At 37.6% G+C, this 24470-nt stretch overlaps 1 protein-coding gene across 1 annotated transcript; it reads left to right on the plus strand.

Annotated features, from left to right (window-relative positions):
• Positions 1-4247: 4247 nt before the first annotated feature.
• On the plus strand, positions 4248-23959 carry LOC763216 (chromosome-associated kinesin KIF4). The gene is made up of 16 exons (XM_030989334.1): positions 4248-4338; positions 5333-5618; positions 8715-8829; positions 9652-9802; positions 10651-10865; positions 11661-11870; positions 12897-13015; positions 13564-13681; positions 14469-14586; positions 15583-15796; positions 16264-16473; positions 17176-17350; positions 18442-18574; positions 19149-19526; positions 20645-21757; positions 22187-23959. The coding sequence occupies exons 2-16, from the start codon at positions 5390-5392 to the stop codon at positions 23006-23008; spliced, it is 4320 nt and encodes a 1439-aa protein (XP_030845194.1). The 5' UTR covers positions 4248-4338; positions 5333-5389; the 3' UTR covers positions 23009-23959.
• Positions 23960-24470: the final 511 nt, after the last annotated feature.

A 24470-nucleotide genomic window follows, 5' to 3' on the forward strand; every position in this document is an offset into this window, starting at 1 on the left:
CCAATTTGAAGAAAATATGTGATCAAGCCCAAAAAATGGATCCTGTCCTGAAAGTGTTGAATAAAAAAAACTGTAATGGCAGATCAAAAGAAAACTTTTTATGTGTAACTGAATCAATGGCAAGTGGTGTGGAAAAAGTAGCCACCCGTGAAAAGCCCTCCCACATGTACTTACTGGTAGGTACTTCTGGGACCCGTTTCACAAAGCCTTTTTTCAATGACAAATGACAAATATCAGTGACAAGTCTGCTGATAACCAATCAGAAGCAAGGATTTCACTAGCTTATAACAACAACTGTCATTTTTTCACTAATGACAAGTTTTGTGAAACACCCCCCAGAAGTGCACTATGCTTGTGTAATAGTATTTTGTGTTTTATTGCCTCGTGTATGAACAAGGCTGAAGGTCATTTAGATTGAATTCATATGTGGTTATCTTTCTGTTTGCAATATCAATTCAGTCAAACAATTCTGTTTGTTTTGATCCTTAATTCCTGATACAGCATTGCAAAGGTCTCAGAGAAAAGAGTGATGCAATACAGTGACATTGCACCCTGTACATGTATGTGCTTATCGTATCAAATAGTGCATGTGCATGTATTACTGGTACTGCGGTTGACTCTCAACTTTAATCATATACGCTCTCACTAGGCCTGTCCTCATCAGACCGAAGTTGCAAAATAACCCGCTATTTTCAGAATCTGGATATTTTCCTGAAGCTTGAAATTGCGTCCTCACCAGACCGATACGCCCATCAAAAAATAGCGCACATCAGCACGCTATTTTGGAAACAAGACCAAGATTTCTTGGGATATTATCTCAACTAAATAGCCAGCTAATTGCAACTGCGGGCTGATGAGGACGCAAATTAGCCGGCTAATTTGAGATCAGGCTTGTTAAAATAGCAGGTTATTGGGCAAACTCAAGCTGATGAAAACAGGCCTACTGTGTGTCTCGTGGTCATATGGTATGTCACAATATGTCACTATGGATTACTGTGATATTAGCAAAATTTTAGATATTCAATGACATTCACCGAAAGCAGTTCAGAGTTCTCTCATTTTCTAAATTAGTCAGTTTCCCTCCTCAAACTATAATTAATCTGATTTTCCACTCCTTCATACATGCAGATTGAAGAAAAAAAAATGTTTATCAAATGAACCAGTATTTTACAACGTGTTGCCAATTTAAGGGATTTCATGATTAGTTACAAGTAAACTGCTCTTATTTTTTTGTTGAGATTTTCCAGCTTTTGATTCTCTATCTAGCTGTATATTCAACAACTTTCACGAAGATGGCATAATGTAATCAATTTTTCTTCCATTCATGTGTGATGAATTATACTGCCAAAACACTTCGCAGCAAAAAACTTTCGTGAATTGTTATGAATGGCCATTTTCAAAACATGAGATTGTTGCTTTTAAAAAAAAAATCAATATTTCTGTCAGTTGTACCGTAGTTTAATTAAATTGCTTATTATTTTTTCTTCTTTTGGAATCTACTTGCAAAGGTATCACAAATGTTCATGTACGCAGGTATACGAGTGGAATCGGGTATTACAGAAATAGCTAATGTATACAAAATAAAGTGTATTGTAGTCTAACTTGATTTGGGAAAGAGAAATATAAATCTATGATAGTACTACTTTAAATGGAAATATAATATGTAGGTATTGAAACTGATGTATATCTGTCATTAAAAAAATGTGATTTATTCAACTATTCCATCTGTTTATTTCTCTTTATTTTATGACTAGACGAGCAAAGGCAGCAAATTGAGCATGTAAATCTAACACAATTGCAAGGACTTTCTTGAAATCAACTTGGGGGGGGGGGGGGCGATTTTGATACCATGGGTGTGTTGCCGAAGTGAGCTATTAACTAGAACAGCTGAAGACAGAAAGTTTTGGAGAGCCGGTGTCTCGAGGTCCATCTCATTGTCATCCAAACGGCCTCCAGGCTGTGGGACACAGATAGACAGAAAGAGATGAGAGGAAATAAAAAGAGAGTATTATAAGGAGATGAGAGAGAGAGAGAGAGAGAGAGAGAGAAGGACTGATTTTGTTTTGGAAATAACGAGAAAGAAAGAAAGTGAAGATCTAGAGAAAAGGATTTCAATTGTAAACAATTGGAGAGCAGAGGGAGAGAAAGAGAGTTGAGTGACGACCATACATAGTCTTATTAAGTATATATCTCTATGGTGACGACAGAAAACAATAGAGCATGAGATGGTGTGAAGTTGAAAGTAATGCATAAGAGAAGTGGGGGGGGGGGGGCTAAATGTGACTGTAGCGACAGATTTATGGGGATGCAGTGACGATGATGTGGAGGAGTAGAGTATTGCCGGTGAATTGATGACGCGATGACGATTACAATGATGGTGATGAAGATTAGGGCTTTAAACAAAAAAGGGAGGTCTTGATTTAACCCTAACCCTAACCCTAAACTTTCCCTATAGGCTCAACACGCCCCAATCTGTGCCGCATAAAAAAAATAATGCAAACCGGACGTGCTACGTACGGAAGCGTTAAAGTGCCATTCTACTTGACGACATGACGAGATATTTCATCTTGTCAAGTCGACTTAATATCCATATCATGTCGACATGTAAAAATATTTAACCTACCATGTCGACTTATCAACTTTTATTAGTCGACATGGCGACATAAATTATCTTGCCAAGTCGACTTCACAAAAAGTAATGTCGACATGGCGAAATAAATTATCTTGCCAAGTCGACTTCACAAAAAGTTCATGTCGTCATGGCGACATGTATTATCTTGCCAAGTCGACTTCACAAAAAAGTTCATATCGTATTAGCGACATAAATTATCTCACCAAGTCGACTTCCCAAAAAGTATATGTCGTCATGGCGAGATATGTAGTGTGACGACTGTTTCATGCAGCGCGCGTATATGGCAAGCCCTTTGTGTAAAAACCAGAAAAACTCTGTTTTTCTCAGAAAAACTGTGTTGAAAAATGATAAACTCAGTTTATCAACAGATAAACAGAGTTTATCAGATAAACAGAGTTTATCAACAGATACACACAGTTTATCAGAAAAACTCATGACGACATGAACTTTTTGTGGACTTTCACACAACACTTTGATATATAGTTCAGGGCTATGTTTGGACTCTCTCAAAACATCATCAAAACAGATATGAATACATAGATAAGAATTGCAATTTAGTCGTGTTACCAGGGGACAGAGATAAAATATACAAAACATTTTTAACTAGAGAAAAAGTACGGAGGCGTTAAAGTGCCATTCTACTTGACGACATGACGAGATATTTCATCTTGTCAAGTCGACTTAATATCCATATCATGTCGACATGTAAAGATATTTAACCTACCATGTCGACTTATCAACTTTTATTAGTCGACATGGCGACATAAATTATCTTGCCAAGTCAACTTCACAAAAAGTTCATGTCGTCATGAGTTTTTCTGATAAACTGTGTTTATCTGTTGATAAACTGAGTTTATCTGAGAAAAACAGAGTTTATCAGTTGATAAACTCAGTTAATCAACTGATAAACTGAGTTTTTCTGATAAACTCAGTTTATCAACTGATAAACTCTGTTTATCTGATAAAATCTGTTTATCTGTTGATAAACTGAGTTTATCATTGATAAACACAGTTTTTCTGAGAAAAACAGAGTTTTTCTGGTTTTTACACAAAGGGCTTGCCATATACGCGCGCTGCATGAAACAGTCGTCACACTACATATCTCGCCATGACGACATATACTTTTTGGGAAGTCGACTTGGTGAGATAATTTATGTCGCTATTACGATATGAACTTTTTTTGTGAAGTCGACTTGGCAAGATACAATGTCGCCATGACGACATGAACTTTTTGTGAAGTCAACTTGGCAAGATAATTTATTTCGCCATGTCGACATTACTTTTTGGGTAGTCGACTTGGTAAGATAATATATGTCGCCATGACGACATGTATTTTTTTAGAAGTCGACTTGGTAAGATAACTTATGTCGCCATGACGACATGAACTTTTTGTGAAGTCGACTTGGCAAGATAATTTATGTCGCCATGTCGACTAATTAAAGTTGATAAGTCGACATGGCAGGTTAAATATCTTTACATGTCGACATGATATGGATATTAAGTCGACTTGACAAGATGAAATATCTCGTCATGTCGTCAAGTAGAATGGCACTTTAACGCTTCCGTAGCTACGGAAGCGGCAAGTCGTGCTTTATCTTTATCTAGTAATATAGATTCTCTAGCTTGAACCGGTCGTTGTCACGGACGCTCCCGATAAAGTTTTAAGAGCTGTTTTGTTCCTTTAAAATATGACTCATCATGATCAGGTATGTTATATTTTGTGTTATACCGTATTCCTACTCCATTATTCTATGAAATTGTGTTAATGAGGTGAATTAAGTGGGAACATTTCCTGTGATTGGAGGTCTAACTTTAAAGTTTGGCTTAGCCTAGTTTAGGAAGTTTAGTCCCACGTGTAGAATTATTTGTAGTCTAAAACTAGTAAAAGGCTAAAATAAAACTAGACATAGATCTAGGGTCTAGATCTAGGCCTAGATAAATAATGGCAATACTAAAGTCGTAGTGAGGGGGGGGGGGGGGGGAGGTAGGGAGACTGTTCTGTTTCGAATAGGGGTGATGATTAGTGATCTTTTATTTACTTCAACTTTTTATTTGGCTTGCCCTGCCTTAATTTTGAGTTTGAGTTCCACTTTTTTTTTTTTAAAGTTTTTTAGGGTCTAGATCTAGAGTCTACTTTTTATTTTAGTTTGAGATCTTGGTCTAGTCTAGACCTAGATCTACTTTGTTTTTGCAATATTTCAATGTCTCTTTCCTCTGAGAGCTGTGTCTGACTTGCTTAAATAACTGCTTAATTAAGTTGTTATGTATGTGTCTATTTTACCTTTTAATTTTGTGATACTAGAGGTGTCGTGATCTAGCCTGGGGATACATGCATGTACATGTATGTCATCAGACTGTGTAGTCTATCAGTTAATGTCCCGCTGCAGCACTAATGTCCTTTGGCTTTGGCAAGACATTAATCTACATTTGCCACTCTCACTCTCAGTTTCCACCCAAGTGAAGTAGGCCTAAATGAAAATGGGTACCTGCAAGAATTTATTCCTTGAAATTGTTGAATGCTTTTACTATTAGTATTAGTGCCGTAGGGCAGCTAGGCTTAAGCCAGGTATTTTATAGGCACCATGACTCCATGAGCATCCCCTGGGATGTATGTGCTCAATATGAATGTACAAAATTATAGCTACTAATTGTTGTCATAATACTACATGTATGATGTACTTTGAATTTTTCATATTTCAGAATATGAACTGATACCTAGATGTCTTCCATCCAAGCATAGCTCCTTGACATAGCCCTATGGCACTCATTAAGACCTATGCACGAATCAAACCCACTGTGAAACCCTCCAAACTCCTGGATCATGAGTCTACCAATGTGGCCATCAGCGTACCCCAGCTTCAGCCGAGCGGTCAGACTAGAGACCGCACTGCCACGCTGACCCATCAGTTTGGCTTTGCAGGGGTCTTTGGACCAACGTCCACCCAAGATGAGGTCTTCGATTTAGTGGCTTCCCACATCGTAGATGGTAAGTCTGGCCTTGTCTCATAAAACTTACTGCTAGTTTGTTTTACCTGACTGTGTATATGCTTGTACTAGTAAGTAAGCAACCAGGGGACTGGTGACTTTAAGACCTCTCTGAGGGATTTGGTAATGAGGATTAATGCTTTACCAAAAGGCACTTTAGCTAGTGCATGGACTTGGTTTTTAACTCATTCGCGACAATCGACCACATTATGTGGTTTGCTGTGTTTACAAAAAAACTAGAGCGTCTGGTGACCTCTGAGTCAGTCAAACTCTGCAGAAAAATATTAGCCAATCAGAGCACTCTTTACTTAGACTTGAAAAAAATCCTACCATGAGTTATGAATTTTAAAAGGCCCATTATTGGTTGTTTCAGTCAAAATCTGTACGAGCCTACATGAATATTCATAGAAGCTATTGTTGCCCGCCAGTTCTGCCTAGCAACAAGGGCATGTTCGCGCGCGTTTGTGAGACCGATCACAGCTATCGCAATACTTTGCATGCCATGAATACCCCCATGTATTGTGGTTAGATTGTGCGACGATAAACCATCCATTTTTTGCTCTTCTTTTTCTTCTTTTTTTTGGTATTTCTGTTCACTGTATCTATTTGTTTTCACTTTATTTCGAAAACTTTGTGATTTTGCTTCATTTTGGTGGACATATTTTGCATGTTATATTTATTTCCTGTATTTTATGGTAAGTTTTGTTCGACGAAAATCAGTTTATAGCAGAGCCGATTTCGCTGTGTTAGATGGGTGTATGTATGTGTGCAGCAGCAGTGATTGTGTGTGTGTAGGCTAAACTGTATGGTGTATGGTCTGTGTGTATGTGTGTATGGGCTAGGCTGTCTGCGTGGAGTTGGGTGCATTGTGTGACTGACTGTAGACACGTGTATCTGATGTGTATGCCATTCTATAAATAATTGGCCTGGCCGTGTCTGAGACTTTGCAGGTGTTTTCTTTTCCTTCTTTCCTTCTCTTTCTTTCTTTCTCTCTGACCTAATATCTGCCTTATTGGCCCAATGATGAAAACAAACAATAACAACAACAAAAACTACTTGATATGTAAAGAAAGAACAAAAATAGTCTACATCTAAATCTACAATGTCAATGAACACAATTATTATTTTTATTTTTTTTTTACCTCGTTAGCCCACGTCAAAAATATGATTATGAATGGTAATGTGAATTGCTTTCCCAAAAAGAATTAAGACTAGATCTATAGAGTCTAGATCTAGCCAACAAATGAGCAATTAACCTTAGCAAAATGTGTTAAGTATTTATTTCTGTACATTCTGGAATAAAATAAGATAAACAATTTTGGAATTCAAATATATTCAAGAATAATAAAGGGAAATTCCACTGAGTTTAGTCGAGGTCATTCATCCAAATTTATTTACGTAAGCTCAGGGCCAGGGCTAGCTTATCTGCCTATGTTGATGTGTTATGGTTACTATAGGCAACAATTTCTAGTAGTATTTTACCAGCCCATTATAATGTTCAAATTAATTTGTGGCTGGTTTTTCCTCTTGAAATATAGGCTCATCGTGATTCAGATATTCGAAAATAATTTTTGAAATAATTATGGTATTGGGAATCCTACCCAAATTCGTTATTTCTCATTATCAAAGAAATATTCGTTCAGCTTGTTACAAGCAATGCCTGGTTGGCAGTCTAACTACTTGCATTCCTAGACCATGAGTCATGATGAACAACATGTCTTTCAGTGTGTATAACCAGTTACAGCCTACACACACACATACATGTAGCCCCAGCTAGCCAGACTTTCCCCCGCGCTAAGCCAAGCCATATCGATATGATCGTCTAGCGCGTATACATTTCATTTTGAGACAGGGGGGATTTTGAACTAGAAGATAGATAAAAGACGAGCAGATAATTTGTGTACTGCAATTTTGGTCAAAAAAGCAATGTAATATTATATCAATACAAGGAAAAATAATCACATTTTTCAATACATGACTTAGCCTGACTCCATCCCTTATTTTGGTTGAATAATTTCTAAACACCCCTTTTGCCTAATCGACTAGCCCAAAGCCCAATGTCTAGACATGTGGCCTAATCCACTACCACGAAGGGCATTTCAGTCCATATATATTACAATCAGTGCATGAAAAAGGGATATTTCTGAATAAATATAAGCATTATCACACTTTGAGACAGCCACAAATAAGTGAAGAATGGTTCATAAAGATTTAATTTCCATTTATTTGATGTAAATCACAAACATTTAGCAAAAAAAATTGTCCCTCATAAAATGCATTTCCCCGCCAGTGAATGGTGTATTCCTGGCCTTAACAGCTGGATTGCCTCTTTGAAGAGTGTCCTGCGCGATCATATTTTGAGAACCATTGTCGCGAATGAGTTAACTCGGGACCTCCTGGGTACAAGACCACTGCTCTACTCTGGAGCCATCACACCTCCTATAGTCATTGTTATCAAGGATGAGTTACTTTAGTTATGAGCAATGAAAATTGCCGCAGTATATGACCATTTTCATGGTTGTTGATGAAGTAATGAAGAAACAACAGTAGCTGTGTGAAGAACATGTGGCCAATATATGGAATATTTTCTTTAAACAAATTCATTTATGCAAATAGTACAGGATAAATGGGAGAGATGCTCAAATTTAAACTTAAAATCAGGATAAAACAGACAGAGTTGCCAATTTGCAAATTTTTGTGACAGTTTTAGAAATTTAAAAGTCTATTCTAATTGTCTATCAGATAATCTTGTATTTCAGTTCTAGTGCTCTGTTTTAAAAACCAACTCAATGCTACAGTCAGTAGAGCGTCCGCCTCACAACCGGGAGGTCGTGGGTTCGAACCCCGGCCGCGTCATACCAAAAGACGTTAAAAGATGGGAGTTGTTGCCACCTTGTTTGGCGTTCAACAATAAGGGATATAGCAACGTCGATCTGGCGCTGCACAGTGGCTGCCGGGCTCACGATCAATTGGGCAAAAAGAATTTCCGTTTCGGTTTAATAAAATTTGGAGTGGACTTATTAGGCTATTATTATTATTATTATTATTATTTTCCTAATTTACTGATCTATTTTGATTGAATCCCTTTACAATCCAGGCTTTCTATCCGGTTACAATGGGACCATATTTGCGTATGGACAGACAGGATCTGGGAAGACACACACCATTGAGGGTGGGGCCAAGTCCTACTCAGACCGTGGACTCACGCCAAGGTAAGTACCGAGAATTACGTCTCACCTTACTGATAACGATAAACTATATATGCATACATGTTAAAAGTAAACCAGGGGGTGTTTCACAAAGCCTTTTTTCAATAACAAATGACCAAAAAAAAATCTGTGACAAAACTACTGATAACCAATCAGAAGCAAGGATTTCACTAGTTAAAAACTGTAATTTGTCACTGAATGACAAGTTTTGTGGAAAAAACCCATGATTCAATACAAATATGTTGTTGATTTATGCTCGTCAGCAAATGTTTTTGAGGTAGGACCTACATTCCTACAACAACAATTTTGAATGCATTTTTAAATAAACAAGAGATTCACATTGAGATTTATTTGTCATTATCAAAATCATAATTGTTATCTTTCAGGTGGTACCCATGCACCTTTAAAGATATAGGAACCTATGATGCATTTGACTATTAATCCGCTTTTTTTAGACTCAGGATATTATCCTGAAGCTTGAAATTGCGTCTTCACCAGACTGATACTCTCATCACAAACTAGCTTGGACGTGCGGAACTTAGCCAGCTGTTTCCCAAATAGCGGGATATTTTTGAAACAAGACCAACATTTCTCTAGATATTTTCTCTACCAAATATATCGGCTAATTGCAACTGCGGGCTATTGAAGACGCAAATTAACTGCGATCGGGATAGTTAAAATAGCGGGTTATTTGGCAAACTCGAGCTGATGAAGACGGGCTAATAATTGTGCAAAAGTTGTGCATCTGATTCAGATGAGTTCAAATTATACAGATTGTGATGAGATTCCGGGTTAAATTTGCATCTTTTTCTCTTAAATTTGAAGGGCTTTATCAAGGATCTACAAATCCTTGGCGAATCAGAAGTTTGCTGAACTTTCCATCAAGGTTTCCTACCTAGAGATCTACCAGGAAGTTGGCTATGACCTTTTGAACCCTACGACAAGACCAGGAAATGTTGTCACACATCTACCCAAGGTACAGATCCTTTTAGATTTATACTTGGCTTAATTACCACACACTATGACCTTTGAACTCGTACATAATCATTGCGTCACATATTGTCCTTATGAATCCTAATTTTATTTTTTATATTTACATTGAAGATGTATTTTTTATAAAATTCTTGTTTTGTAGCTTCTGCTTTAGTGAAATGTGCCGCACTTGTTCATGAAGTCATGATGAGCTGAAAGTGCATGGAAAAAGTGTTGATTACTTTCACATCTTGAATTAACCTGCCTATATGCAGTAAATATTCTGTAGAGGTGTCTTAATTAGTCGCAACTCCATAAAGTAATGCATGAATAGTGGTGTTGTGGATACGTCACCGGACTGTGAATCGCATGGTTCCCGGTTCGAGTCCCGCCGCGGCACTATTTTGGCAAGACATTAATCTACATTTGCCATACTCCACCCAGGTGAGGTAAATGGTACCTGGTAGAAAGAAATTCCTTGAGTGCTTGAGCACCTTTTCATGGTGTAGCTCGGTTAAAGCCGGAGTAAAGATATGATTGCATGGCCCTCAGGGAGAACAGTATGAATACTGATGAGGCTACCCTGGGTAAACAAGACATATTATCATTATTGTTATTATTATTATTATTATGAATGAATATATGATGGCAATTTATTAATTTGTGTTTACCGTTCTCCACCCAGGTGTAGTATATGGGTGTACCTGGTTAAAAAGACCCCCACAATTGGAAGCCTAGCTTAAATTAAGCTGAATAAATAGTACTTGGTGGATATGAGTACTATACCAGAAACTAATATTATTATTATTATGAACAATGAATGAAAGATGGTTTGCCTATTTTTCCTCACAGGTCACTGTCACCGACGGACCAAACAACTCCTGCGTCGTACGCAACCTCTCCATGCACCTCGCAGCGGATGAGCGTGTTGCTCAGTCTCTTCTGCTGCAAGGTCAGGCAAGCAGGAAGGTCGCTGAGACGCCCATGAACCAGCGATCTTCCAGGTCCCATGCTGTCTTTACCATTTATGTCAAGGCCAGACAGAAGGGCTCACATGCTGTCAATAAGTAAGTATCAGACCGAATCAAATTATGGATAACCAAAAATGTGAAATTACAACCATACCAATTCAGCCCCACTTTCCTAAAAATAAGGTGACCGTAAATTCATTAATTTATTAAAAATAACAGTACATTGGCCGGCTGGTTGTGCGTAATCTAACCAACATGAAAAAGCCAACAAAAAAGCCAACACCGGCACTGGCTGAAATACAACTTAAAAGGCCATATTTTGTTTTTTCAACAGCTTTTTCAAATTATTGAATATTTATGGTGGTACACAATTATTAGAAATTGTTATATTTACGGATATTTCAGCCGTCTCTTCATCAAACAAAGATGATTCTGTCATTTAAATTGTACGTTCTTTCAAATTTGACAGTCAGTTTTTCATTATCTCACCCTGATATTAAGTTGGTTTTAATAGAAGCAGAAAAATGAGAGAAACAGGTCAAAGAAATTTTGAGCAAAGACCATTATCATAACTGTCCTATTTTGAATTGGATATTGCTCAAACTTTCACTTATTTGTTAATCTCATTTTCCTGCTATTATTAAATCTTAGCTAATATCAGGGTGGTCTTCCCCTGTAATCATCAACTGCTCTATTGGTAAAACAGTAGGAAAAAAATCATTCTGTTGTGGTACACTTGCGCATTTTGTTCAGTTGTGATGGATAGATATCGATGCTGTATAAAAGAAAATCACATACTTCCTGTATGGCTTTTCTGTTTTTCAATATTTTCTGTTTTATATGTAACTGCTCACATCCATTTATTATGTGTCACTTTTTTCCTACTTGTAGATCCAAGTTACATCTAGTTGATCTAGCTGGTTCAGAGCGGGTGGCCAAGACCAAGATAGCGGGACAGCAGCTCCATGAAGCCAAGTCCATCAACCTCTCTCTGCATCATCTAGAAGGGGTCATCATTGCCCTGCAGGGAGGGCATGGAGAGGGGTCAAGGGTCAAAGGTCGTAGGAGAGCCTTGAGTGCTGGGCCTGTCAGGAACAGAAGGTACATTTCGAGGGTTCAGTGACACACAAAGATGTAACTCCATATTTTGCCAAAATGAGTATTTGATATCAAAATGTTCAGAAAAATGTGGGTTTTCCAGGAAACACAAAGACTTAACTCCAACCAACACCCCATTGAAGTCAATTGATAGTGAAATGTAGACTTAACTCCTTAAAGGCCCAAGTGCTCAGTGACACATCAACCACTTTTTCTCAAAATGGCCAAAATGGAGTTACGTCTTTGTGTCACTGACCCCTCGATTTGCAGTCTGCCACCACAGACTATACTCCTAAAGCTTGGAGCATGCAGAACTTATATCTGTCTATGTCTGGCTGTGTCAAATAAGGAGCAGCCAAATTTAGTGCAGAGCCTGCTTTAATTATTCTCATATTGCAGACTCTGTTGCACACAATGATCGACTGACAAGGGTTTGTGCCTGCAAAGTAATACATTCGCATTGCTAAAAAATTGATGTGTTTTGTATTGCATTTTGCATGATGCATGATTATCATAGGAACATATGACTTTGAGTGACTACAAAATAGACTGTATTCCTAATTTTGCCTTAATGCCTCAGTCACACCTTTGCGTATTTGGCTTGTGTATTGCTGCGTATTTATGGCAAGCTGTTTTAACATTTATTCCTATTTCTTGATATCAAGAAATGATTTTCTGTTGTAAAGCAATGGTAATTCTTGTTAATATCAAGAATTCGATATCTTGATATCAAGAATTCAATTTCTTGATATCAAGAATTCAATTCTGTATTATCAAGAAATAAGAAAACGATTCCCATATATACGCAGCAATACGCGAGCCAAATAAGCAAAGGTGTGACTGAGGAATAAGAGATTCCTATTTTTTGTGGTGAAAGGTTGGCAGATATGATTTAGAGTTAGGTATGGTGTTTAGTCCAGGGTTAAAGTTACACGTTCATTTGGTGTTGGATATTGACCACAAAGCACTTGTTGCCGGATATTTGTTATTGTGCAACCGTCAAAGAGTTCACTTTGTTTGGTCTTTCAGGATTGGAAGTGCATCTAGCACTCGATCTCTGCCATATCATCGGTCCATGTCCATGGGTGGTCATCGCCATGTTCCATACCGAAACTCACTTCTCACCATGGTCTTACGAGACAGTTTGGGTAAGTCCATGCACCATCACAATCATCATCATCATCATCATCATCATCATCATAAATATGATCGTCATCATCATCGTCATCATCATCATCTTCTTCATCATATTTATTATCATCATATTTATTATGTTCATTATCATTATCATCTTCGTCATCTTCATCATCATCATCATCTTAATCCTGATATCATCATCATATTCATCCTCATCTTCATCCTCATCTTCATCTTCATCCTCATCATCGATCCTCATCATCATCATCATCATCTTCATCATCATCATCATCATCATCTTCATCATCATCATCATCATCATCATCATCATCATCATCATCATCATCTTCATCATCAATAACATCACTACCATTTACTTGCTTTGCATTGTCACTCTCATCATGGTTAAGATCATCATCATAATATCAGCAGTGCAACAAAGAAGTAATAAAGAAAAATTGAACTATTGACGACAGTGAGAGTAAAGATTGGCAGTTTATCCCTTCAATAATGCTGGTTCTGAATAATATTCATGATTGATTTATCTTGTTGTGATCAGGGGGTAACTGCCTGACAGCGATGATAGCTACCGTATCGGCCGAAGATATCAACCTTGGTGAATCTCTCTCAACCTGTCGCTTTGCAATGAGGGTAGCTGCTGTTCAGAACAAGATCAGGTAAATACAGTGAGTGATTTCAAGTACGGTGTTCAGTGTTGGTGTTGGTGTTGGTGTTGACAGCGTGTAAAGGCTCAACACAGACTACCGGAAATGCGTCATATTTACTGAGGTCAACCTCAACACCAACATGACTTCAAGTTCGGTGTTGTAGCTGGTGTTGGTGTTCTCACAACAACACCAGCTTTCAACACCCAACTTGAAATTACTCAGTGACATGTTGGGTGGTGGGGGGAGGGGGGATGTGTCACGGTGGCCCTTGAACTTGAAGGGGGATATACATGCCAAAGAGATAGAGAGAAAAAGAGTCTTTGTTCCTTCATGGATTTGGTTCCTATGGTCATGAAAAACCTTGAAAAGTAAAGGAGAATATTAAACATGTCTCCAAGCCTTGATAAGTCATGAAAAAAAAGGAAAATTACCAAAATGCTTGGAATTCAAAAGTCATGGAAAATCAAAATTTGGAAAGGAAATATGTCAATGAAGAATGGATATATATAGCTTGTTTTGCAACTGAATGCTGCTTATGAGCCAGAACAGTTCATGCAAGCCTTTCATCTCTCCATGATATTGAACATTTGTATAGGTTTCTTAGGTAACCTTGGCAACCAAAGTTATTTAGCTTCATTCCTGACATCCTTGATATTGATGGGCAAAACAGTCTATAATTCTTGCTGTTTTGCAAACCTTTTTTCATAACTTTTACAATTTGTCAAATGAGCATCTAAGACTTCAAAAATTTAGTTTCTTTTGTTATTTTCCCTTGTGTTTCATCCTTCTTCTTCAGTCGCAATGAGGTTATCGATGATAGGACGATCATTGCAAGACTGAGGAAGAAGATTGCCAATCTAGAAGAAGAAATCCTGGCTCTCAAGTCAAGGGTTAGAGAAGGCGATCATTTGAAGGTATAAAAAAAAAAAAGGTTTACCGGTATATAGATCTCTTCGGGAAGAGGCTATAAAGGTTATCAATCAGAAAAAAAATAAAAGTCATAAATATTTCGATATTATAAAAAATGTTTGGTTATGATCAAGATAAATTCCTAACATATTTGTTTCTTCTCCTTGAATATTATATTTATATGCAATTTTTTAAAAAAATCCCTCAATTGTCAAGGTTTTAAAGTTTACATTGCTGTTTCAAGAGATATTGAGTACCATACCATCTTCTCTGGCTGCCTGCATTCCTAATATATTTATCTTTTATTTCTATTTTACAATTGACATTCTGATATTGATGTATTGCGTTACTTTTGATTTTTAATGACTCTCCAATTATTTGTTAATATTGTGATTCTGTTTTGGTTCAATAAAACATTTTTTTAAAAATGAAATGGACATTTTATTAGTTAGTTCATCAGGTGTATTGTGTACAGGTTCCTTTAGTACATTTTTCATTGAGAAACCATTTTCAAGGGAAACAAAAAATGTGGTCTTTGTAGACAGTTGGTCACTATAGGGCAATTCCACGGTAACGGAAGGACACTCAGACAAGATTTTTGAACTTCAGGTTCATACTAAAAGAAATGTTTTATTAGTATGTATTAAACTATGGGGAACAAAATGTGTTTCAGTCAAGTGGAAAGCTTCATCAACTTCACAAAGTTTGGATAAACACTAATTAACTGGAAAAACCATGTCCATTTTTATGTCCTTCTGTTACCGAGATAATTAATATGCACATTCTTAAACTACTTAACTATAATGACAATTTTTTGGGGGAGAATTAAAGGCACTTATATAGGTATTATATCTGTACTGTTTCACATCTTATACTAATAAAACAGTTCTTTTAGTATGAACCTGAAGTTCAAAAATCTTGTCTGAGTGTCCTTCCGTTACCGTGGAATTGCCCTATAAGGCAGGTTTGACTGTAGCATACTTGTCTGTCCGCATCTACAGGAGCCTACCCCTCATCATCACCAATCTGACTCCACCACCCCCGTCTCACCATCATTAACACCATCCATGAAAGCTCCCTCCTCATTGGCCGATACTCCCAAACCTGTGGTTGCACCGGCCAATGGGAGTGGACTTAGCAGAGAAGGGAGGCAGCTGTGTGCTCGAATCATGCAAGGGTTTGTGAGTGGGAGAGTGACGGATCCTGTTGCATCGGGTAGGTGGCAAACAGTTCATCGGTAGGATTTTTAGATATTAGATGATTTTACTTTCACTATCTTAAATTTTTCTTTCCACAAGGTTTAATTTATCAATGGGAAATATCTATGACTTTCAGAAAAGATAAATAGATAAAGAATTCAGTAACTCTTTCAACTGGCAACACATGTGTAGAGTTTTTATTCCTTCCCTTTTTTTAAATTCCTCCCACAATTCATTAATTGGAGTCTCTCTTGATTTGCAAAAAAAGGCAGAATAAATTACTGTAATTACCTCTTCCATTTGGCTATAAAATTTATCCTTTGCTTTTGATTTTTCTTGAGACAAAAAGATTGATTGCCCTCAAACTAACTTTTGCTTGGTTATTTATGATTACCATGCAGAAAAATATCCCTCTCAGAGCAAGTCATTTATTATTAAATAATTGTTTTTCTTCATATTCTTGACTCAACTTCCGCTACGAAGGTGTCTCAGATTTCTCTCGGTTTCGAGAATGTCTGCGGATTCTTAGAGAGATGATCCATCGCTCTTACGCGTACCACCAAAGATACAACCCCACCCTGCTCGCTGATCAACAGGTGGGGTCAAAGGTCAAGAGGTCGGAAGAGCATGTTCCAGATGCGGAGAGGTCACCTGAAGGTGTCAAAGTCAAGTCAAGGTCAAGTAATGAGAAAGGTAGAGCTGTTGTTCTGTTGTGATGGATGTTGAAGATAATCTTAAATTTTGGTCATGATTTTTCAAAATATGAATGCTAACTGAATACAGCCAAATATTCAATACGTGTTTGAATATATAACATTTAAAAAGCATCGACACAGAATTATAAAGAGAAGAATGTAATTTTTTTTTTTTTTCATTTATTATTATTATTTGATTGTACTGTATACATGTATGTTATGCCATGTTAGTAGCATTTGAGATTGTTGATGTTTTACAAAAGTTTGGATAATGAAAACATTAAAAAAATATATATATTTTGAGTTGTAGGTTTTCGGTGAAATACCATGTAATTGTTATAAATAAGAGCCCTGAAAGTGCAGATGAGCTCCGATAAGGGCTCTTTTCAGTGTCATTGCACCTCAATGCACGTTTTGATTTGGCTAAAGACTGCCTGCTTAGAGGTCCATACAATTCTGCTTTCATTTCATTTTCTCATCAGAATTTCTACAAATTTGCCAGAATTACAAAAGTAAATGAAAAATAGAGAAATCAATTGCACTCTTTTCTTTTTACAGTTTGTAACTGAATTACGTTAGTTTCTTTATGGCTACTTCAATGTGCATTTCAAAATATTGAAATTTTTAGAAAATTATGATATATTTCCTAGTTTGTCATGACACTATCTTAAATCATTGGATTATTTTTTTCATATACCAGGACATTCCAGAGGTTACAAGTCACCGTTTGAGAGGAAAAGGGAGAAAGAAATCTCCAAGCTGGGTAAGAATGTCCAGACCCAGATCACCGAACAGAAACAGCAGCGGAGAGATCTTATGGAATTCAAAACTCTCCTCAAACAACAGCAGCTAGAGAATGCTCTTAGAGACCTGAGGTGAGACACACAAGCTTAAAAAATAGATACGTTTTGATCCAAACATATCCCCCAGTCTGACAGGGACCTTTGCTTTGAAACGAATGTAAACCTAATTCTTAAAGGCACACTGTCCTACTTGTAGCTACTTGCTCCCTCTATATAGAAACTTCCCCAATCGGTGCCTGTTGGTCCCTCATGATCCTCTTTTTCTTATGTTAAATGAGAGCTGAGTTAATGAGATAGCCACCTGTCACAGTGACCTCGCTGGCTCGCTGGGTGGTCTAATCCCTTCTAGCTAAAGTAGTAAAGCCTGCCTTTAAGGCTCGTTGTGAGTTATTTTGCTATGACACCAATTGATAACGCCTTTTAATAAGATTGACACCCACAGTGCTTCTTTTTTTTCTTCCAACTAATGACGAGAGCCTCCTACAGAAACTCAGTTTCTTTTGGTAATCCTCAGGCATTAGTTGATGGCTTTTTTCCTGTTATTTTATTTATTACTGTAATTTATTTTATTTTGTCCTTTGTTATTATTATACTCCTTTATCTTCCTGGAAATGAAATTTGTTGAAAAAATGTTGAAAAAATTGTGTTGTTTTCCTCTCCAATCAGAAGTTAATAAATTATTTTTAGTCATATTTGTAAAATCATCATAATTAATAATTAAACTTTTTTGTATAGCACATAACACATAGGCATAATTGCATGTCTCTATGTGCTTTACAGAACAGAGAACAGAAGGAGTGGAGTGGAAATGGTGCACTGGGTTCATAATTGTGAGCCTTTACTAAGTGCTAAATAAATATGTTTTCAAATTACTTCTAAACTTTGCGTATGCTTCTTTCTATGTAATGTATTCCGGCAAGCAATTCCATGAAACAGTAGCTGCAAATGAAAATGAACTTTCCTTGTAAGATTCTGCCACTACATATTTTGAGTGATTTTTTACTGGAACACAGCATTCGTTGATGCCATTTCAAGAGATATCCATTTCTGTGATATTTGTGCATATATATGCGAATAGAGAATGAACTCTCTTCACCTTTTCCAGAACTTGACATTCTTTTTACTTTTATATCCTTGACAATTTTTTTTAAATTTCTCTACAGCAACAAGATCAGTACGACTTCAAGCCACTTAGAGAAACAACAGGAGTTGGTAGAAAACCTACGGCAGTACAAAGCAAGCAGAGAACAGATCACAGCTGAGAGAATTGCACAGAAACAACTGGCAAAGAAACTAGTGAGTGTCGAGCACAAGATCTGCTTTTACTTTCAAAATCTAGAGGCAGTTATTTTTACATAGTTATCATTTTCTCTTCTTTCTTGTACCCTAGATTTGATGCACATATCCCTGTTGAAATGCAATCACACAAAATCATTACTATGAAAACGTTTGCTTTTATTTGTATATTACTAGTATATCATAATTAGTTTTGTAATGAAGTTAATAAAGGTATTGTACATTAAATGATGAAATCAAATGCATATATGGAAATATTGATTATAAATTCCACCCCTTGTTGTCAATATGCTTGATATTGGTTAAATTGTTTTTACTCACAAAGGGCACAGGATAATGCACTAGAAATGGACCCTCCAAAATGTATACTATTCTTTTGGTTTTTCTGCTCTTGCATTTTATGTGTAATTCAAAGCATTCTTGGTCAAAAGATACTGCAAAAATGTATTCCTGTTGTCACGGTGACACTAACAGCTAAGAGTTTAGTTTGTACAAAGAGGCAGTTTTGGGGTAATTAGTACCCTAAAATTGAAAGTATTGAAAAAAGATTATTTCCTTCTTTTGATTTGTACAGGCCAAGTATGAGAAAAGATATCAGCTTGCCGTAGAGCATCTTCAGATTGTTCAGAATCACATGGAGCTTCAAGATAGAGTCTCAAAGGCGAGACAATCCACCAATCAGAACTCTTATACCAGAGAGGGCCTAATTATCAACCAATCAGATGCAAGAATGGACCCTTCCAGCCAATTAGAGACAACGGTACATCCCACTGGACAAGTGTCCTCCCCATTTGACCAATCAGAAGTGGTGTTAGATAGCAGCGGTGTGGAGGTTGACCAATCAGGAAGCCTGACTGATAGGATTGTGGAGAGGTGTCGGCACAAGAGCGGGAGAGTAGACTCCAGGAGAGTTCTGGATATACTGAAGCAAGAGGATGGCAAACATAATAAGGTACACTCAATCTGCCATAAAAGTGATCAGACATTTGCTTTGCTCATGACGAGAACAGCTAGTCTTCTTAAACCTCGCCTCAGTTGGGGTCTAAAAGTGGGGTGCATTTTGGTGGTAACCACTGAACGAAAAGAGAGAGAGCTAGAGTCCCTATTCTGCAGTGGAAAAAAAATCTGTGATTGACCGCTGATGTCTCCCACTGACCCTATACTTTATCAGTGGTCAGTGCTCCATCTGTCTCCTTATCAGATCAGGGTAGCACCAGGAAAAGTGGTGAATTGATGAGCTGAGCTCGAATGGGATGTTTTCCTAATGTGACAATTATACATAAGGGCTATTTTAATTGAAAGATATAGGGATAGGGTTGATTTCAGGGATTAGGTTAGATTTAGGATTAGATTTGGGGCTAGAGTTGAAAGTAGGTTGTTTGGTCCAGGGTTGAAGTTGGGAAATCAGTATCAGTAGAAAATTGACCTTGGGGCAATTTGTCTCAGGAGCGTGTGTAATTGTATCAAGTGACTACTTACATCCAATTCCCACTTTTCTGTCAAGAATGTATTCCATAATTTTTTTCTGAACAGCGTTTCTAAAAGAAATCTGTATTAATGGATTAGTGTAAAGAAGGGCCACCTGTCAATAAAGACCACTTCGTACAGGCAGCTTTCAATGCTATAGGTGTTGTGATGTTGCTGATATTTTTTCAGTTTTCTCAGACTTGACATTCCTACCTTTTGAAACCAGTATGGATGTTGACTAGAGGCCTGACAATGACAGTATAAGGTTAGAGTCAGTTAGATATCAGTAGATGTTTGAGGACAGATTTTGATAACAAAGATATTCTACTGGTCCCAGTTCAAGCTAATATTTTCCACTGGTTTTCAACTGGCGCAGTTGAGACCAGTAATCTATTAGTACCAGTAACAACTGGTATTCTATTTGCCCGACTTCAAACTGTTATTTCTACTGGTTTCCAAATTGTGCCAACTGGTTTTAACTGGTACCAGTTGAGACCAGTTCAAACCAATAGATACCAGTTGGAAATCCTTACTGGTTTCAACTGGTATACTCTGGAATTTCGACCTGGGATACAATCTTCTAGTTTTTCTTTTTCGTTTCAGGTTGCTAAGGAGATCAAGAAAGAACGGATAAAGAATTTTACGCAACACTTTGCACTCAAAGAAGAGGCCACGCTCACAAAACTACAGCATTTCAAGGAGCAACTCCGGAGACAGCAAGAAGATGAAAAACGCAGAAGTGATTCTTCATTGAGCATGACACAATCATGGGATGGTCATGTGAATACTGCATGGTCTGAAGATCGCAAGGCTGGGAGGTCACCAACTGGCCAATTAGATGCAAGCAAAAGTGACCCTGCATCCGGTATGAGACGATCATGTGAGAGTCATGTGAATACTGCATGGTCAGATGATGTCAAGACAGATAGGTCAATGGTTGGCCAATCAGTAGCTCTTGTTCCTACTGTAAATGAAAGTGACTTTGCTATTGATGCTGGCCAAACTGAAATTGATGGAAAACATGCTAACAACGGACCAATGAGATTTCATGGCAGGTTGGTTTCTCCTAAATCTCAAATGCAGACTACTCCTCACCAAAAAACATCCACCTCAGTCCATCAAAGGTCTTCAAAGGAAAGTTCCCTTGATCGGTTATCACCCAAGAACAACAATATGGCTACTGAACCAAATTCCGGTGCTACAGTTGTCGCAGATCTGCATGCATTCAACGAATGGCATGACAGATCGCCACCTGGGAGGACTCTGGAACTTCCAATGGCCAAGACAGCAGTCACCACCAAAGACTCAATATCCCAAGGAGCAGATGCGGATTCTGTTCATGCATCCAGTGTCACTCTAGGCAGTGTGCAGTCTTCTCTGTCCCCATCTATGTCCACACTACGTAGTTCTCCCATTGTTGGAGATGCAGCTAGCAGTTCTCTTGGAGAGGGTTCCACCATGTTTAATCAAGATTCGAGAATATCTTCAGAGAATTCAAGAAGCTCCTCTACGCTAGGATTGTCCTTGCAGGATGGACCAGCTGCAGGCCATTCTGCGGATTCCCTCTTCCACAAGACGTCTCGATTGCCTGAGCAGCCATTGGGCCAGACCATGACTGACCCCAGAAGAAGTTCCTTCGACGCGGCGCTTTCCTCCATGTTACATCCGAACAGGTCAAAGGTCAACCCTGCAGTCCAGGAGGTTGAGAAGCCCAAAGTGAGTAATGTTCATTAGTGATCACCTGTATAAAAAGACCTCCTATTGACAAAGACTAAGGTCTTTCAACGCTTTTCAGAGATGTTCTTTAATTGGAACACTGCAGGTTCATCATTAAGACATCTATTTAAGGAACCTGTACATTAACAATACATTCAACTCTTCTTGTCTCCCATCAGCAGTCTTTATATGCAGATTTCACTGTAAATATACACAATTTTATTATAAAACATCTCCTGTTAGATGATGTATATTGGTCATAGTTGTTGAGAACCATTCAGTTCTATGAAATCTAACTTTTTGGGTAAGAGGATATACATGCATGTACATGTATCGTGTGCAGGGCAAAAGGGCTCAAACACAATTTCATAATGTTTAAGAGTGAAAAGGTACTATACTCTTTTCCCTCTCTCCCTTTGTATCTTCCAGACACAAAATTATGGAGATGTCACTGCAGCTCTCAAGTCAAAGCTCCTGGATTACCTGGGTGGTGAGCCATCTAGAGCTATCAGCAGTATGGACTCCCTGCAGGATGACTGTTCAGGGTCTTCCATCAACAGTGGCTTCACAAGGTCCTCCATGCTGAGTGATGCCTTCGGGAGATCCTCAGTGAGAAGTGCCTTTGAAGGATCCTCAGTCAATAGTGCCTTTGAAGGGTCTTCAGTCAATAGTGGCTTTACAGGATCTTCCAGCAGTAGTGTAGTTGAAAGATCTTCAGTGAAAAGTGCCATTACAGGGTCTTCTATAGGTAGTGCTTCAAGAGAACCTTCAGTGAACAGTTCCTTTGCAGAATTTTCTATCAACAGTGCCTTTGAAAGATCTTCACTCAATACTGCCTTGGAAAGATTTTCAGTGACTACTGCCCTTACAGGGTCTTCCAGTAATGGTGCCTTCCCACGTACAGATGATATCACTTCACTCCAGACAGCTCACACTCCTCTGGAGGGGAAGGGCATGACGAGTAAGACAATCACATCTTCAAAACCCCCTACTTTCCAAATAGGTGCTTCCAGCTCTACATTGAACAGCATAGGGGAGGAAGAGTCCATTATAGCAAGAGGGGAAGATGAAGTTGACCGGGATGTCTTTGTAAGATCCGAGGTCAAGGCAATGGAAGAGGCAGAAGGTCAAAGGTCATATTTATCAGCAGCCAGAGCAAACAAGGAACGGATTGAGAAGATTAGGAAGGCAATGAGATCAGCTGAAGTAATCCAAAGAGCTTGGAAGAAATACCGCAATCAAAAGAAGTGACATTGTCAATATCTTCTGGGACCTGGGCCCCATTTCACAAAACTTGTCATCAGTGACGAATGACAGTTTTTTTTTATAAGCTAGTGTAATCCTTGCTTCTGATTGGTTTATCAGCACATTTTTCACTGAAAAAAGGCTTTGTGAAACGGGTCCATGTACTAGGGCGATTCTGTGAGATTTATTCCTTTACATTTCAGAATTGTTTCATCAAAGCGTTGTAAGTACAAGCTCATCATCATCCCGTTAAAACACCAGTTTAATTCAATACAAGCATTTCAATGGGTTGTCAGCAGACTTGTTCTTATGAGGGTTTCATGCATGAAGCCCTGCACTTTTATCCATTTATTTCATCAGAAAAATTAATACCTTTTAATTTGACCATTGATCTACTTCCGGAATGGTTCTTTTTAGTGTCATGCATGCAATGCCACTAGTCAATGGTTACATGAAGATAGTTTCATTACTGGATGAAACAAATGATAAAAATCTTGTGTCATAGGGGAAGAATTATAGCTCTCAATCAGTGACTACATGTAGTAACTCGTCTAATCCTTGTTTTGGAAGTAATGCAGGGATTTTAGCAGCTGCACTGAATGCAAAGCTTGGCTAGGGGACTAGTCATAGAAAATCATCCTAGTGTTTAAGATGGATTTTTCTTTTTGAATTGATCAATCTTTTTTAAAGGTTTTATAAATTTTATAAGCATTATTTTTTTATATTTGTATATCTAAGTTATTGGTGATGAACATTTTGCTCTGAAATATTTGATTCAAGCCAGCTACACTACAAATTATTAATAATTGCTGAAAATATATTCGTATATTGCATAATTTATTTTTAATGATTTATATGCTTCATATGGCTGAGAAATGTTCACCAACATAAATGTATCTGCACGTGTGCCAAAGGAATTATATTTTTCAATAAATTTTGTAAAAGACCTATTGTAAATATTATTGGTGTAATTTTCAATGTTTGGGGCTTGTCTTAAAGGGAAAGTCCACCCCCAAAATAAGTTTATTTCGATAGAGGCAGAATAATAAGAAAATCAGGTGAGTGAAAGTTTGAGCAAATTCTGAATGAAAATAAGAAAGTTATGAATTATTGAAGTTGTGATCAATCAAATACAAATTGGCAACTCTGTGACTTATTATACGAGCTCTCCTTCATTTGCTTTGTGCATAATATTCCATAAAATCATGTTTTCTTCGTTATTGATGACGGAATATATATTTGTTCCTTGCAGGGGGAGTATAGAAACATATTTGCAATTATTATATTTAGGGTGCATGTATGGTTGAAATTTTTCTTGAGGGAAAATGAAAATTTTAGATTTTTTTAGTACTGAGCAAATGGAAGTTGAGCTCGCATGATACGTCATAAAGTTGCCAATTTGTGTTTGATTGATCACAACTTCAAAAATCCTAACTTCCTTATTTTTAATCGGAATTTGCTCAAACTT

The sequence above is a fragment of the Strongylocentrotus purpuratus genome, unplaced genomic scaffold (assembly GCF_000002235.5).
Source record: "Strongylocentrotus purpuratus isolate Spur 01 unplaced genomic scaffold, Spur_5.0 spur5_scaffold_18, whole genome shotgun sequence".
Classification (NCBI taxonomy): domain Eukaryota; kingdom Metazoa; phylum Echinodermata; class Echinoidea; order Camarodonta; family Strongylocentrotidae; genus Strongylocentrotus; species Strongylocentrotus purpuratus.

What these genes read in the sequence shown, in the direction of transcription:
- LOC763216 (XM_030989334.1), top strand. Translation starts at nt 5,390, where the DNA reads ATGGCACTCATTAAGACCTATGCACGAATCAAACCCACTGTGAAACCC. An exon ending in GACCGTGGACTCACGCCAAG is followed by an intron (nt 8,830 to 9,651) that starts GTAAGTACCGAG and finishes TTAAATTTGAAG; the next exon opens with GGCTTTATCAAGGATCTACA. An exon ending in AAGGTCAAGTAATGAGAAAG is followed by an intron (nt 16,474 to 17,175) that starts GTAGAGCTGTTG and finishes TTCATATACCAG; the next exon opens with GACATTCCAGAGGTTACAAG.